This window comes from Vigna unguiculata, chromosome 4 (assembly GCF_004118075.2).
Source record: "Vigna unguiculata cultivar IT97K-499-35 chromosome 4, ASM411807v1, whole genome shotgun sequence".
In the NCBI taxonomy this organism is placed as follows: domain Eukaryota; kingdom Viridiplantae; phylum Streptophyta; class Magnoliopsida; order Fabales; family Fabaceae; genus Vigna; species Vigna unguiculata.
This window is the reverse complement of record NC_040282.1, coordinates 8,576,964-8,592,203: the sequence shown is the minus strand read 5'-3', so window position 1 is coordinate 8,592,203 and position 15,240 is coordinate 8,576,964. Positions and strand designations below refer to the sequence as shown.

General features: G+C 41.5%; 1 protein-coding gene across 1 annotated transcript; it reads left to right on the top strand.

Moving 5' to 3' along the window:
- Positions 1-6,573: 6,573 nt before the first annotated feature.
- Positions 6,574-6,975, top strand: LOC114180457. Its single transcript, XM_028066771.1, has one exon. The coding sequence runs from the start codon at positions 6,574-6,576 to the stop codon at positions 6,973-6,975; it is 402 nt and encodes a 133-aa protein (XP_027922572.1).
- Positions 6,976-15,240: the final 8,265 nt, after the last annotated feature.

Sequence of the window (15,240 nt, the reverse complement as noted above, 5' to 3'; positions counted from 1 at the left end):
TAATTAAACAATGATTATAAGTGTTTCCAATACCACTTATGACTTACAACGAATACACAAAGTTACTATTCCTTCTACTTTTATCTCTCATTAAGATAAGAAACACATGTATCCTTTTTCATTGAGTCAATTTTTTACTTTCCCTAATATTCTTTAACCACCATTTTTGGTTACAACAAAACAATTGTTTAAGATACATGGATAACCTAAAAGAGAATATATACAAATAAAATTTTTCGTTGAGAGAAAACTTCACAACAAAGTGAAGGTTTTACAAATATAGAATATTCTCTTTATATCATTAGATGAACTTGTGGAATATAATAAAATACATAAGAAGAGAGGATTGGATTATGTATAAAAATATTTTTCAATATTTTTTAAGAACAATATCTAATATGATGAAAACAAGTCTTTAAGACTAAAAGTTGTCACACATAATTTTCTTTAATAGACTTACTATCAAAAGTATTTTCGCAAAGTAAAAAGAATCACCTTTTCAACATTTTAAACAAGTTGATAATATGCAATTCAAAAGGTTAAAGGATGAGAAAGATTTTTAGTTTTTTATTTTTATACTGGGTCATCTACAAACAAAAGTAAAAACCAATTTTTTTTTTACTTGAACAAGTTTCATTATGCGGACTAAAGCTGCAGGACATAGCCTAAGTATTATTTGGATCTTAATTACTCGTAACTAAAACATAGGGGTGTTAAAATGAGTTAATTCGACTTACTTTTTTAGTGAACCAGAAATTTTATAACCCAACTTGATCTACTACGAGTTGGTAGGTTAATGGGTTGACTCACTTACGATTTATTTTTTTTTGCAATTTATCTTATATATTTATTACATTATAATGAATTAACTCAATCTATTTTTTATAATAGTGGAATCAAAGTATTCACTTAATTCTTGGAATATTATTATAAAGATAGTAGTTAAAGATTAATGTATCATCATATATAACTTCGCAAACAAATAAATCAACATTCAAACTATTCAAATATTATAGAACAACATTCTAGTATTTAAAAATATGAAATGTGAACCTATATAATTAGAAGTAGCAAATAATTATAACAAAAAAAAATTGTAGAAAATTGTTGGTGAGTTAAGTGGGTCAACCCACCTTCAACCCAACTCGAACCTGTTTAACCTATGGATTAAGTAAACCGAGTTCAGTTCAACCCACATCTGAAAAGAGTAAAATTTTTTCAACCCAACCCGACTCGAATCTGTGGTGAGCCGGATTGGCTCACAGATTAAAACCTATTTTGACATCTCTGCTAAAACTTGAGTATTGTTTAGAATAACAACCACTCTAGGATAAAACATATCAATGAAGAAAGTGATCAAAAGATCACTAAAATACTATTTAGAAGAAAGTTTACTTAGGTTCACTCTTTTGCTAGAGAACACTAAAGTGTGCTATCAAACGAAGTGTACATGTTAGATGACAAAATTATTTTAACTTAAGGATTCTAGTGTTACATATTCTTGAAAGATTCTTAATTCTTTAACTTGTGTTTGTCTTGGTCAATAAGGGAGTTGTAATAAATTTCCTTCTTGCACCATTTAATGCAAACTTATTCTTGAAAAAGAAAATTCTCTTATTTCAACATAAAATATCAAGCCTAGATTAGATAAAAAATAATTCATTTCAAGTAAAGCTCAAAATTGTACAAGGTAGGATGGTTGACGATTTGCAAAGATGACATACAAGCTTTTCAAAGAAATTGTTGACGATTTTCAACTTCGACACACTCTTCAAGATATCTCTAATCTTATCTAATATAATTACTTTAATAAATAAACTTTTAATAAATTTATTATATATTCGTAAAAGAATTTAATATCTTAAACTTTTATTTAATATTTTATAAAAGACATATTTAAGTATTATTATGAATTTTGTCATCACAAATTTTAAATTTTTATTTATTTCTTCTTTTAATAATTTTATTAAAGTTAGTTAATTATTTGATTAGTTTTCGTTTTATTATTTATATCTTCTCATTCATTTTTTTAATTAATAAATTTGCTATTCCTTTTAAATATTTGATTATATTTATTTAAAATTCAATTATTTAATAAATTTATCTATTTACTTATTACTTAATTATGTTATACATTTAATCATTAAATCAGTTTATTTTTTAATCTCAATTTTAACCATTTAAACAAGACAAATATATTCAAAACTATACGGGGGTCAGAATATGAACAGGTTGAAATGAAATGAAAAAAAAAATTAAAAAAAAAAAGCAAACCACAAGAAAATATTTTATAAACCAGAAGTTCTGATTTACATAATAGGCATGTCAATTACAAGGAGCAGATTAGCATGCCCTAGAAAAATCTGAAAGCACCAACAACATTTTCTTCTATATCGTGAAGAAGAAACCATAAAAATATAACATATAAAATACGTTTCAGAAAAAACTTTTCGAAATGTTTTTTTTTTTTCTCGTTTTCTCTCTTATTTTCTCTGTGCAATGTTTTTTTTTCTCTTTTTCTTCTTCTTCCTCTGGAACACTGTCCAGTGCAAGAAGCACCGGCCTATGAGGAAACCTGCCCAATATTTCACTTACAAGGCCCAGATGTGTGTATAGGGAACTTAGCTACTACTTTCTGCACCCCATTGTTTTCTTCCTGCATCCCATATTTGTAAATACTTATTCTACCCTTGAGTCAATAGTAATGTGAACCTTAAATCTTCCTTTCCCAAATTTGTGCCCCAGCTCCTACCTCACCCTATGGGCCTACCTTCCCCTTCTCTCACCCCTTTTCCCACCAATAGTGTTGCACTTCCATCATACCTAGAGAAGCTTCTCCTGCACCTCCAAACACTTCTTTTGCACGACAATTTTCTTTTAATTTTTACTTTGTCTCTAAGTTAAAAGTAACTATTTTCTCTCACCGACTGAATACTTCCAAGATTTTTTATTCAACGAATGTCGACATTTGTTGCTTTGATATCTGATGTGTTTTTTTTTTACGAATGTTAATATCCAGTATTTTATCTTTCTTCTTTTAAGTTTTTGGTCATTACACACATGTCAACATTTAGTATTATGTTTTTGTTTTGCATTTACATATGTCAACATCCAGTATTTGATTTTGTTATGAAGTCGACATCCGGTACTTTATTTTTGTTTTAATTGTTTTCTTGTTACAGATGTTAATATGCGATGTGATATTTTTTTCATTTTTTCATTTATGACGTCCTGTTAACTTATATTAAAAGAAAATCTTACATCAATTAATATATTTATATATATATATATATATATATATATATATATATATATATTTTAATTTACTTTATTTCACAAATTTATTTATTTTTTAATATGTTATATAAAAATAAAATTGAATATATAAATAAATAAATAAATATATATATATATATATATACTAATATTTTATTTTATTTTATTTTTCAAATATATTAAAAAATTATTGAAATTAGAATATAAAGAAATTTTTAAAAACTAACCAAAAAATAAAGAATAAGACAATAATATATATATATATATATATATATATATAAATATATACTTTATTGTAAGAGTTTGTTGTAAGATTTTTTTTTAATATATGTTAACTACGTTGACATCCATAAATGAAATAAAAAATAATATCAATGTCTGACATATGGAAAAAAAATTTAAAAAGAAAAGTAAAGTATCGAATGTTGATATATGTAGAATAAAATCAAATAACCAACAAATGTCAATGTAAGGACCCACTAACCCCCTCTCCATACACTCTCCTCTTCTTCCCCAACTTCTCTCACAGAACCACACTACACCTCATTGTTCTTCCCTCCCTCTAAACAGTCGCCCATCTCTCTCTCAAGCAAAACTAAATTTCGTTTCCCTTTTCTAATCACTTCCCCTCTGTTACAGTTGCTGACACCCAGAACCAGGAGAAAAACTCTTCCTCTAGCTGAGTCATCCTCCCCTTCCGGTAAGTCAAATCCAATTTTTCCTTAATTCTCTTCAATTCTGGAATTTTGAAGTTTAATACCTACCAAAACCGAATTAGAGTCTTGTACTCACCTAGAATTTTCGAATTTCAGCCCCTTAGGTTGATGATTTGAGGTGCCCTTGTGTTAGAGCCTTGCTTGTGGTGTTTTTTTTTTAAGGTAAGGGAAGCTAACCGATACTTTTCCATTTGAGCTGTAAATTTATGTTTTGTATAAGATTGGTGTGCTGAATTGATTTCTGGAAAGGCTTGTGTGTGTATGATCATGGTTGCCTTGAATTTGTGTTCTTGCATATGAAAACAATGGGATGATCTGTTATTTTCGCCTAGGCGGGCGATTCTCGCCTAAGCGAGACTATCAGAAGACTCACCTCTGATACTAAGCGAGATCTCGCCTAGGCGAGCTGGAGTCGCTTAAGCGAGATACACTCTCGTCTAAGCGAGCCAGTTTAGCCTGAGCGAGAGTTCGCCCAATTTTTAATCCTTGCCACTGTTTGATGTCTCGCCTAGGCGAGGTAGCCTCACCTAAGCGAGATAGCTTCTCGCCTGGGCTAGATTGCCTAGCTTAAGCGAGATTCACTGTAGTGGAATACATCAACTTCTGTTTTAAAGGAAAAACAACATGCTTTACTATGATTCTATGTAAGGAAGCTTTTGTATGCTTGATAGGTCATTATTTATTGAATTATGTGATGAGATTTGAAGAGTATTAGTATATAGTGTGATGGTTGGAATGGAATTTCAAGGGAAATTCATGTGAGTTGTTAGAGTGTAAGGGCGTGCGGAATCCGTATTGGTTGGTATCCTGAAACTCCAATAATCATTCGCGCTCAGATAGAGTAGAATGGATTATGTCGTGAGGAGTAGCAGGAGGTCCTAGTCTTTGGACTTGATCCAGTCCTAGACGCGAAGGGGACTTACCCTGGGAACGGTCGGGTGATAACCCCTTGTGTCCAGACTCTGCAGAGTCTGGGAACCGTTGCAGGTGCAAGCCACCAAGAGCTCCAATGCCGCTTACACAATCCGGATATCGAGTCTAGAATTTTAATTGTTGATTTATGTGTTATGAGTAATGTAAATGGTGTTCTGCGTTATCTTTTTTTTCTTTCAGTTAGCTTACCCTTTTCTTTTGTTCATGTGGTTTTGCGCTCGTGGTTTCTCCTTTGCTATGATCGCCTATTGTTGGTGTGAGCAGAGCCTAGTCCAGATGAAGATGCTCCCCTTCAGAGCAGAAATTGACCCCCTTTACTCACGGCAGTAGTAGTTTTGAATCAGACTTTTGAGGAGTCTTAGCTTGGCAAGTTATTAGGCCCCTTCTTATATTTTTGGATAACTGTACCAGATTCATGTACTATGTATATATAACTGCTAACTCCACTATCTGCTATGTTTGATCATGATTTAATGTTTTATTTGATAGTGTAAAAGACTATTAAATGGGATGTTACATTTTGGTATCAGAGCGGTAGTTCCTTTAGGGTTTGTAGGTGTGAGCTCACCTAGTTTCCGTTGTGTGTTTCTCATGGTGTTGTGGGTTCATTTGTGGTGTTTGAAAGATGGACTGATGATTCTCTCTTTGTGTGGTCAGAGCTATGGCACCTAGGCCTCCTCCTCCTCCTATTCCTAACGCGGATAGTTCTCACTTGGTGGGGACAATTGAAGCGATGTTGGCAGCCATGCAGCAGCAGAATGCTAACATGGTGAATCAGCACAACTTAGCCTTGCAGCAGATGGAGTCTGCTAGGCTTACAACAGAGGCGACTCAGCAGAGACACTTGGAGATCTTGCAGCAGCTGGGGGAGAATCGATCTGCAACTGGATCTTCCCAAGCTCCACCGCCACGAGTACAAGAGTGGAGTTTGGAGGATTTTCTTCAGCATCACCCGTCTCGCTTCGATGGCAAGACCACTCCAGATGAGGCAGACTAGTGGATGAGGGATATGGAGCGGATTTATGATGCCAAGCGATGCCCAACAGAAAACAGGTTGGCTTATTCTGAGTATTTGCTAGCCGGAGAGGCTGTCCATTGGTGGTCTAGCATGAAGATGATGCTAGAAGACAGCAGGGAGACTGTCACCTGGGAGTTGTTCAAGAAGAAGTTTTATGCTGAGTACTTCCCAGACAGTGTGAGATACGCCAAGGAAGTGGAATTCTTACAGTTGATGCAGGGAGAGATGTCAGTGTCAGAGTACGCTGAAAAGTTCAAGCACCTGGGCAGATTTCACACTTGAAGATGGCTGAAGATTGGCAATGTAGGAAATTTGAAAATGGACTGAGAGGCGATCTTAAACTCATGGTGGCTGCTCTCTATAAAGGAGTTCCCTGCTTTGGTGGAGAAAGCGAGAGTAATGGAGAAGTTAAAGGCAGAAGTTGAAGCTCAACAACGGTCACAACAGAAGGTGGGAGGACCATCTGGGTCCATGAGCAGACAGGACGATAAGGAGGAAGCCTTACTCTAGACCTCCGCCTCAGGGGTCCAGGAGATTCCCTCCTCAGCCACATCCTCCCCAGTCACATCAGCATCAGTCCCTCATCATCACTCTCACAGACCACAGTGTTTTCATTGTGGAGGGCCCCACATGAGGAGTGCTTGCCCCCAGCTTGGTGGTAGGCAAACATGTCACAGATGTGGGCAGGAAGGCCACTTCATCAGAAATTGCCCCACTGGCAGGGGTACAGTGTCTAGACCTTCAACGCAGTCACAGCCACAACAGACACGGGGAAGTGCTAGGCCCCAGGCAGTTGGTCGAGTGTATGCCATGACAGGTGCAGAGGCAGACAGATCAGGTAACCTCATCATTGGATCTTGTGTGATTGGCAGTAGGAGTTTGTGTGTGTTATACGATTCGGGAGCGACACACTCTTTTGTGTCGGAGTCTATAGTGAGGGAGTTGGGTCTCCCGGTTAGGGAACTTCTATACGACCTGGTAGTGTCTACGCCCTGCTTCTGGGATGGTCAGAACCTCGACGTTATGTGCTAGATGTTTGATCGAGGTTGAGGGCGCAAATACAGGGTGAACCTCATCTGTTTACCTCTGGAGGGCCTAGATGTGATCTTGGGAATGGATTGGCTATTAGCTAATCGCATTCTCATTGATTGTAATGAGAAGAAGGTGTTGTTTCCCAACCCGGAAGATGATGAGATGTTGTTATCCTCACAGCAGGTGGATCAAGCACTAAAGGAAGGGTCTCAGTGTTTCTTGATTCTCACTCAACTGTCTGTTGAGAATGGGGATAGGCACATTGAAACGTTTGTGTGAGGGAATTTCCCTGATGTTTTCCCTGATGAGGTGCCCGGCTTGCCCCCTTCCAGAGAGATTGAGTTTTCTATTGATCTGGTACCTGGAGCAGGGCCAGTATCAATAGCACCTTACAGGATGGCTCCTGCTGAGCTGGCAGAATTGAAAAACAGATTAAGGAACTGCTGGAGAAGCAATTCATCAGGCCCAGTGTGTCGCCTTGGGGAGCGCCGGTGTTATTGGTCAAGAAGAAGGATGGCAGCTCTAGGCTTTGTGTTGATTACCGGCAGCTCAACAAGCTAACCATCAAGAACAAATATCCTCTGCCAAGGATAGACGACTTGATGGATCACTGCACGGTGCTGCTGTGTTTTCGAAGATGACTTGAGATCCGGATACCATCAGATTAGAGTTAAGTCTGATGACGTGCAGAAGACTGCTTTCAGATCAGATATGGGCACTACGAGTACGTAGTGATGCCTTTCGGCGTTACTAACGCCCCTGCCTTGTTCATGGATTATATGAACCGAATCTTCAGGCCTTTTCTAGACAAGTTTGTGGTGGTGTTCATAGACGACATCTTGATATACTCCCGAACTCATGAAGAACATGCAAGCATCTGAGGACCGTTCTGAGCATCCTGAGAGAGAAGCAGCTCTATGCGAAACTGTCTAAAGTGCGAGTTTTGGATGACCACGGTTCAATTTTTGGGGCATGTGATCTCAGCTCAGGGCATATCCGTGGACCCATCCAAAGTGGAGGCTGTGTTAAAATGGGAGCGTCCTAAATCAGCAACTGAGATTAGGAGCTTTGTGGGACTGGCAGGATACTACCGAAGGTTCATTGAGGGGTTCTCAAGAATCGTAGCACCTTTGACTCAGCTGACTCGTAAGGATCAGCCTTTTGCCTGGACTGACCGGTGTGAAAATAGCTTCCAGGAGTTGAAGCAGAAGTTGACCAGTGCTCCTGTGTTGGTAATCCCTGATACCAGCAGACCCTTCGAAGTCTACTGTGATGCCTCCCATCAGGGGCTAGGGTGTGTTCTTATGCAAGAAAGGAAAGTGGTTGCCTACGCCTCTAGGCAGCTTAAAAGTCATGAGAAGAACTATCCCACACACGATCTCGAGTTAGCGGCTGTGGTGTTTGCACTAAAAATCTGGAGACACTATCTGTATGGCGCTCAATTCCAGGTTTTTAGTGACCACAAGAGCCTGAAGTATCTGTTTGACCAGAAAGAGTTGAACATGAGGCAGAGACGATGGATGGAGTTCCTAAAGGATTTCGACTTCGAGTTGTTGTACCACCCGGGAAAAGCGAATGTTGTGGCCGATGCCCTAAGCCGGAAAACAGTTCACGCATCTTATATGATGGTCAAAGAGTTGGAGTTGGTAGAGCAATTCAGAGACATGCGGCTGCAAGTGATTTTAGGAGATGATGTCATTAGATGCAACCATCTCACAGTGTCTAGTGATTTCCTCGTCCTAATTAAAGAGAGGCAATTATCTGATCCTAATTTGTAGAAGACAGTGGAATTGCTTGGCACTGAGAAGGCCAAGGACTTCGTGGTAGGGAGTGATGGGGTGTTAAGGTTCAGAGGCAGGGTCTGCATACTTGAGGATCTGGAGGTGAAGGGCATGATTCTCGAAGAGGGGCACAAGAGTCGTTTTAGCATGCATCCAGGCATGACTAAAATGTACCATCATCTGAAAGAATCTTTCTGGTGGTCAGGAATGAAGTCAAATGTAGCGTGGTATGTGTCATCCTGCTTGACCTGTCAGAAGGCTAAAGCAGAACACCAGAGGCCTGGAGGGATGCTGCAGCAGTTAGAAATTCCGAAGTGGAAATGGGATAGCATAGCCATGGATTTCGTTACCCATTTGCCACGGACGGTGAGGGGCCATGATGCCATATGGGTGATAGTAGACCGTCTAACCAAGAGTGCCCATTTCCTAGCAGTAAACCTGAGGATGTCCATAACAAGACTGGCACAATTGTATATCAGTGAGATTGTGAAGCTCCATGGAGTGTCGTCGAGCATAGTCTCTGATAGGGATCCCTGTTTCACCTCCCGTTTCTGGCAGGCGTTGCAGAGTGCCATGGGCAGCAGGTTATCTATGAGCTCGGCTTACCACCCCCAGACAGACGGCCAGTCTAAGAGGACAATACAGTCTCTTGAGGACCTCTTGCAGACATGCGTACTGGATCATCTCGGTGCATGGGATGAGGTCCTGCCTTTAGTAGAGTTTACCTATAATAACAGTTTCCATACAGGCATCGGCATGGCGCCATATGAAGCTCTCTATGGCAGAAGGTGCAGAACTCCTTTGTGTTGGTACCAAGACGGAGAGTCTGTGATGGTAGGGCCGGAGTTATTGAGACAGACCACTGAGAAGGTCAAGTTAATACAAGAAAGGATGAAGGCGTCTCAGAGCAGACAGAAATCCTATGCCGATCAGAGGAGAAGACCTTTGGAGTTTGCTGTTGGAGATCACATTTTCTTGAGGATTACCCCGACCACCGGTGTGGGGAGGGCTATTCGCTCAAGGAAGTTATCTCCTAAGTTCATTGGTCCATACCAGATTCTGAGAAGGATTGGACCAGTGGCTTATGAAATCGCCTTACCCCCTCAGCTATCCAACCTTCACTCTGTTTTCCATGTCTCTCAACTCAGAAGATATGTGGCTGACCCCTCACATGTGCTTGAGGCAGAAGACCTACAGATTAGAGGAGATCTTTCAGTGGAGGTACAACCTGTTAGTCTTGGTGATATCCAGACAAGGCAGCGAAGGGGAAAGTCCATCAGTCTAATTCAGGTTATCTGGGACAAGAGAACTGGTGATTCCACTTGGGAACTTGAGGAAGATGTGAAGAAGTCCTATCCGCACCTGTTCTATGGTGAGTTTTAATTTTCGGGACGAAAATTCTATTGTTGGGGAGATTGTAAGGACCCACTAACCCCCTCTCCATACACTCTCCTCTTCTTCCCCAACTTCTCTCACAGAACCACACTCACCTCACTGTTTTCCCTCTCTAAACAGTCGCCCATCCTCTCTCAAGCAAAGCTCAATTTCGTTTCCCTTTCTAATCACTTCCCCTCTGTTACAGCTGCTGAAACCCGGAACCAGGAGAAAAACTCTCCTCAAGCTGAGTCATCCTCCCCTTCCGGTAAGTCAAATTCAGTTTCCTCAATTCTCTTCAATTCTGGGATTTTTGATTTGATGCTTACCAAAACCGAATTAGAGTCTTGTACTCACCCTGAGTTATGAATTTCAGCCCCTTAGGTTGAGGATTTGAGGTGCCCTTGTGTTAGAGCCTTGCTTGTGGTGTTTTTTTTTTAAAAGGTAAGGGAAGCTAACCGATACTTTTCCATTTGAGCTGTAAATTTATGTTTTGTATGAGATTGGTGTGCTGAATTGATTTCTGGAAAGGCTTGTGTGTGTATGATCATGTTGCCTGAAATTTGTTCTTGCATGTGAAAACAGTGGGATGATCTGTTATTTTCGCCTAGGCGGGCGGTTCTCGCCTAAGCGAGACTATCAGAAGACTCACCCTGATACTAAGCGAGATCTCGCCTAGGCGAGCTGGAGTCGCTTAAGCGAGAGACACTCTCGTCTAAGCGAGCCAGTTTAGCCTGAGCGAGAGTTCGCCCAGTTTTTAATCCTTGCCACTGTTTGATGTCTCGCCTAGGCGAGGTAGCCTCGCCTAAGCGAGATGGCTTCTCGCCTGGGCTAGATTGCCTAGCTTAAGCGAGATTCACTGCAGTGGAATACATCAACTTCTGTTTTAAGGAAAAACAACATGTTTTACTATGATTCTATGCAAGGAAGCTTTTGTATGCTTGATAGATCATTATTTATTGATTGTGTGATGAGATTTGAAGAGTATTAGTATATAGTGTGATGGTTGGAATGGAATTTCAAGGGAAATTCATGTGAGTTGTTAGTGTGTAAGGACGTGTGGAATCCATATTGGTTGGTATCCTGAAACTCCAATAATCATTCGCGCTCAGATAGAGTAGAATGGATTATGTCGTGAGGAGTAGCAGGAGGTCCTAGTCTTTGGACTTGATCCAGTCCTAGACGCGAAGGGGACTTACCCTGGGAACGGTCGGGTGATAACCCCTTGTGTCCAGACTCTGCAGAGTCTGGGAACCGTTGCAGGTGCAAGCCACCAAGAGCTCCAATGTCGCTTACACAATCCGGATATCGAGTCTAGAATTTTAATTGTTGATCTATGTGTTATGAGTGAATGTAAATGATGTTTTGCATTATCTTTTTTCTTTCAGTTAGCTTACCCTTTTCTTTTGTTCATGTGGTTTTGCGCTCGTGGTTTCTCCTTTGCTATGATCGCCTATTGTTGGTGTGAGCAGAGCCTAGTCCAGATGATGATGCCCCCTTCAGAGCAGGAATTGACCCCCTTACTCACGCAGTAGTAGTTTTGAATCAGACTTTTGAGGAGTCTTAGCTTGGCAAGTTATTAGGCCCCTTCTTATATTTTTGGATGACTGTACCAGATCATGTACTATGTATATATAACTGCTAACTCTACTATCTGCTATGTTTGATCATGATATAATGTTTTGTTTGATAGTGTGAAAAACTATTAAATGGGATGTTACATTTTTGGTATCAGAGCAGTAGTTCCTTTAGGGTTTGTAGGTGTGAGCTCACCTAGTTTCTGTTGTGTGTTTCTCATGGTGTTTTGGTTCAATTGTGGTGTTTGAAAGATGGACTGATGATTCTCTCTTTGTGTGGTCAGAGCTATGGCACCTAGGCCTCCTCCTCCTCCTATTCCTAACCGGATAGTTCTCACTTGGTGGGGACAATTGAAGCATGTTGGCAGCCATGCAGCAGCAGAATGCTAACATGGTGAACAGCACAACTTAGCCTTGCAGCAGATGGAGTCTGCTAGGCTTGCAGCAGAGGCGACTCAGCAGAGACACTTGGAGCTTGCATCAGCTGGGGGAGAATCGATCTGCAGCTGGATCTTCCCAAGCTCCACCGCCACGAGTACAAGAGTGGAGTTTGGAGGATTTTCTTCAGCATCACCCGTCTCGCTTCGATGGCAAGACCACTCCAGATGAGGCAGACCAGTGGATGAGGGATATGGAGCGGATTTATGATGCCAAGCGATGCCCACAGAAAACAGGTTGGCTTATTCTGAGTATTTGCTAGCCGGAGAGGCTGTCCATTGGTGGTCTAGCATGAAGATGATGCTAGAAGACAGCAGGGAGACTGTCACCTGGGAGTTGTTCAAGAAGAAGTTTTATGCTGAGTACTTCCCAGACAGTGTGAGATACGCCAAGGAAGTGGAGTTCTTACAGTTGATGCAGGGAGAGATGTCAGTGTCAGAGTACGCTGAAAAGTTCAAGCACCTGGGCAGATTTCACACTTGAAGATGGCTGAAGATTGGCAGTGTAGGAAATTTGAAAATGGACTGAGAGGCGATCTTAAACTCATGGTGGCTGCTCTCTATAAAGGAGTTCCCTGCTTTGGTGGAGAAAGCGAGAGTAATGGAGAAGCTAAAGGCAGAAGTTGAAGCTCAACAACGGTCTCAACAGAAGGTGGGAGGACCATCTGGGTCCATGAGCAGACAGGACGATAGGAGGAAGCCTTACTCTAGACCTCCGCCTCAGGGGTCCAGGAGATTCCCTCTCAGCCACATCCTCCCCAGTCACATCAGCATCAGTCCCTCATCATCACTCTCACAGACCACAGTGTTTTCATTGTGGAGGGCCCCACATGAGGAGTGCTTGCCCCCAGCTTGGTGGTAGGCAAACATGTCACAGATGTGGGCAGGAAGGCCACTTCATCAGAAATTGCCCCACTGGCAGGGGTACAGTGTCTAGACCTTCAACGCAGTCACAGCCACAACAGACACGGGGAAGTGCTAGGCCCAGGCAGCTGGTCGAGTGTATGCCATGACAGGTGCAGAGGCAGACAGATCAGGTAACCTCATCATTGGATCTTGTGTGATTGGCAGTAGGAGTTTGTGTGTGTTATACGATTCGGGAGCGACACACTCTTTTGTGTCGGAGTCTATAGTGAGGGAGTTGGGTCTCCCGGTTAGGGAACTTCTATACGACCTGGTAGTGTCTACGCCTGCTTCTGGGATGGTCAGAACCTCGACGTTATGTGCTAGATGTTTGATCGAGGTTGAGGGCGCAAATACAGGGTGAACCTCATCTGTTTACCTCTGGAGGGCCTAGATGTGATCTTGGGAATGGATTGGCTATCTGCTAATCGCATTCTCATTGATTGTAATGAGAAGAAGGTGTTGTTTCCCAACCCGGAAGATGATGAGATGTTGTTATCCTCACAGCAGGTGGATCAAGCACTAAAGGAGGGATCTCAGTGTTTCTTGATTCTCACTCAACTGTCTGTTGAGAATGGGGATAGGCACATTGAAACGTGTGTGAGGGAATTTCCCTGATGTTTTCCCTGATGAGGTGCCCGGCTTGCCCCCTTCCAGAGAGATTGAGTTTTCTATTGATCTGGTACCTGGAGCAGGGCCAGTATCAATAGCACCTTACAGGATGGCTCCTGCTGAGCTGGCAGAATTGAAAAAGCAGATTAAGGAACTGCTGGAGAAGCAATTCATCAGGCCCAGTGTGTCGCCTTGGGGAGCGCCGGTGTTATTGGTCAAGAAGAAGGATGGCAGCTCTAGGCTTTGTGTTGATTACCGGCAGCTCAACAAGCTAACCATCAAGAACAAATATCCTCTGCCAAGGATAGACGACTTGATGGATCACTGCACGGTGCTGCTGTGTTTTCGAAGATGACTTGAGATCCGGATACCATCAGATTAGAGTTAAGTCTGATGACGTGCAGAAGACTGCTTTCAGATCAGATATGGGCACTACGAGTACGTAGTGATGCCTTTCGGCGTTACTAACGCCCCTGCCTTGTTCATGGATTATATGAACCGAATCTTCAGGCCTTTTCTAGACAAGTTTGTGGTGGTGTTCATAGACGACATCTTGATATACTCCCGAACTCATGAAGAACATGCAAAGCATCTGAGGACCGTTCTAAGCATCCTGAGAGAGAAGCAGCTCTATGCGAAACTGTCTAAATGCGAGTTTTGGATGACCATGGTTCAATTTTTGGGGCATGTGATCTCAGCTCACGTCATATCCGTGGACCCATCCAAAGTGGAGGCTGTGTTAAAATGGGAACGTCCTAAATCAGCAACTGAGATTAGGAGCTTTGTAGGACTGGCAGGATACTACCGAAGGTTCATTGAGGGGTTCTCAAGAATCGTAGCACCTTTGACTCAGCTGACTCGTAAGGATCAGCCTTTTGCCTGGACTGACCGGTGTGAAAATAGCTTCCAGGAGTTGAAGCAGAAGTTGACCAGTGCTCCTGTGTTGGTAATCCCTGATACCAGCAGACCCTTCGAAGTCTACTGTGATGCCTCCCACCAGGGGCTAGGATGTGTTCTTATGCAAGAAAGGAAAGTGGTTGCCTACGCCTCTAGGCAGCTCAAAAGTCATGAGAAGAACTATCCCACACACGATCTCGAGTTAGCGGCTGTGGTGTTTGCACTAAAAATCTGGAGACACTATCTGTATGGCGCTCAATTCCAGGTTTTTAGTGACCACAAGAGCCTGAAGTATCTGTTTGACCAGAAAGAGTTGAACATGAGGCAGAGACGATGGATGGAGTTCCTAAAGGATTTCGACTTCGAGTTGTTGTACCACCCGGGAAAAGCGAATGTTGTGGCCGATGCCCTAAGCCGGAAAACAGTTCACGCATCTTATATGATGGTCAAAGAGTTGGAGTTGGTAGAGCAATTCAGAGACATGCGGCTGCAAGTGATTTTAGGAGATGATGTCATTAGATGCAACCATCTCACAGTGTCTAGTGATTTCCTCGTCCTAATTAAAGAGAGGCAATTATCTGATCCTAATTTGTAGAAGACAGTGGAATTGCTTGGCACTGAGAAGGCCAAGGACTTCGTGGTAGGGAGTGATGGGGTGTTAAGGTTCAGAGGCAGGGTCTGCAT

Coding starts and splice junctions, on each gene's coding strand:
- LOC114180457 (XM_028066771.1), top strand. CDS start 6,574: ATGAGGAGTGCTTGCCCCCAGCTTGGTGGTAGGCAAACATGTCACAGA.